Source organism: Penaeus monodon, unplaced genomic scaffold (assembly GCF_015228065.2).
Source record: "Penaeus monodon isolate SGIC_2016 unplaced genomic scaffold, NSTDA_Pmon_1 PmonScaffold_2656, whole genome shotgun sequence".
Classification (NCBI taxonomy): Eukaryota; Metazoa; Arthropoda; class Malacostraca; order Decapoda; family Penaeidae; genus Penaeus; species Penaeus monodon.
Genome location: NW_023656984.1, coordinates 22,501 through 25,000, shown reverse-complemented (window position 1 = coordinate 25,000; position 2,500 = coordinate 22,501). Strand labels below are relative to the sequence as shown.

At 32.7% G+C, this 2,500-nt stretch overlaps 1 protein-coding gene across 1 annotated transcript in view; it reads left to right on the top strand.

Annotated features, from left to right (window-relative positions):
* LOC119570421 overlaps positions 1–2,500 on the top strand; it is a 9,219-nt gene that overhangs the window by 398 nt on the left and 6,321 nt on the right. Inside the window, exon 2 of the mRNA XM_037918165.1 lies at positions 1,153–1,291. Within this exon, the coding sequence (XP_037774093.1) occupies positions 1,153–1,291 (139 nt within the window). The remainder of the gene's footprint in view (positions 1–1,152; positions 1,292–2,500) is intronic.

Here is a 2,500-nt window from a genome sequence, read left to right as displayed (position 1 = left end):
GGTATTTTCTTAATAAGAGTTTTATTGTGGCGAATGACGAGGAAAAATATCGATGAGAACGAGTAATTTCAGAGCGTGAGAGAGATGTATTTATAGTCACCTGCACTGCATAATTATTCATTTTCATTCGCATTTTTTTTTCTTTCTTTTTTATTCTACTAGTATTTTCGTTTTCTTCTTCACTTGACACTATTCCGGTTTAATATAATAATAAGAATTTATGTCCACGGAAACATATACATTTGCAACAAGCTTCATTCTGCTTTTCTTATATATAAAAAAGGTTTATCGAGCAATTAATTTCCATGCAAACGCCTATGAACAAAAAGTTCTTACTACAAGCAATATATAGCGTCCGATCATAATACAATTCATTAGAATAAGTAACCCGTTTCTTTATCTTTATTGTATCTGCGCTGCTGCAGTGTTCAAAGACCAATTATTATATTATCACTGTAGCAACACTTTCCATCGTGTATTTTTACATGTCGCGACACCCCATGTAATGAATAATACATGGGATATAAATAATAGATCCCTGGAATGAAAAAGCCTATGCCCGTATCCGTTATTCAGATGCTATGCAATTTCCAATTCTATAGGCCTACTGCATTTCACAAAATATCTCTTAAGATCTTGTTTAAAATCTGGTTGATAGTATCATAATGCATAGCTTCAGATACTAATTACATCTAATTCAGCCTTTCTTCTTCAGTAAAAAAAAAAAATATGAATCACATATGAATTTCACATCTCACAAATCATAATAATTTAGTCAGGCGAATTTACACAGAATTCATGAACATTGCTAATAGCCCAAAAATGCGTTTAATATTCAAAAAATGCGTTTAATATTTATTTTATTAATTTAAACTTTCATCTATAACATATATTCACGCCAGTGCATTCCATCTCATGGCTTTAATGCATTTACGTGATCATACCGATGCGTATGTTAAAAATGAAGGCTTAAATTAACAAAAAAATTGAATAAGCGGGGGCATTAAACTGAAAATACCTTTAGACACGCTTACTTTCATAAGAATGAATTATCAAATTATTGAATAAACACATTTATTTTTTTATCTATTTCTTTTCTTCGGCGGTGGACACGCATGGCCTCCATGTAACCACAACATCTCTACGTCGCAGGTACACGACGCAGGCCACAGGCAGATGGTATTAGTGGCCGTGCTTGGGGCGTGCGTGGGGCTTCTGGGAGGCTTCATTATAATGGTCCTTCTCTTCTGCTGCTGGCACTTCATGATAAGGAGGTTTGTGGGTGTGGCTGGTGGGTGTGAGGGGTGGGGGGGGGGTGTTGTATGGGTGTGTTTCATGAGGCTGGTGGGTCTTTCTCGAAGGAGGTTGATGAGCGTCTCCCATGAGTGAGTGTTTCGTAAAAGCGAGCTTCACGAGCTTGTTATGGTGTTTCATGAGACTGGTGTTTTGCTTTTGAGAGGTATGTGGGTGTTTCATGAAGAGGTTGGGGAGTGTTTAATTTGTGAGGTTAGTAGATGTGTCTCGTGAATAGGCCTTTTGGCCCGTGAGGTTTTGGGCTTTTTTTATGAGGTTGATGGGTTTTTTGATAAAGAAAAAAGTTAATTTTTTTTCATTTTTTCGTTTATTCTCATAATTCCCACTAAGAATCACAAAAAAAGATCCTGTTTAGTTTGGCCCAAAATTTGTCAAAAAAAAAAAAAAAAAAAAAAAAAAAAAATGCGGAATTTATATCGTTGAAATTACATCCCTACACACCACACACCACACACACACACACCACACACACACACAAAACCACACACCACAATATAATATATAATATATATATATATATATATTATATTTTATATATACATAAATACACACACTGTATTTTGTGAGTGCATATATTAATATATATAATATAATATATAATAATAATTTTAAAATATATATATATTATGTATGTAATATTTTATATGGTTTTAATATTATTTAATATATAATTATATTGTCTATATTTTAAAATTTTTTATTGTGTATATATATGTGTATTATGTGAAATTATACATTATAACCTGTGTGTGTGTATCTGTTAATTAAAAGGCATATTGTGTGTGTGTGGTGATCTGTTATATATAGATGCATGCTTGTATAATAATATAAATTTATATTATATAATATTATATTTTTAATATATTTATATATTATAATATGTGGTGTGGTGTGTGGGGTTTACCTACAACCTTTAAAAAACTAATTAGCAATATCACCATTTTCCCCGCAAAAACCAAGCATATTATTGCATTTCGACAAGTCCAAAAAACACCTAGGGAGCGGATGTCATTGCGGGGGAGTCAAATTACGCATAAAACTACGTGATAACAGAGCCACGGGGTGTTCTCCATCAAAGAAAGAAGGAAAAAAAGAAAGAAAGGAAAAAGAAAAAAGAAAAGGAAGGAAGAAGGAAGGAGGAAGGAAAGAAAAAAGGGAAAGAAAAAAGAAAGACAAAAGAAGAAAA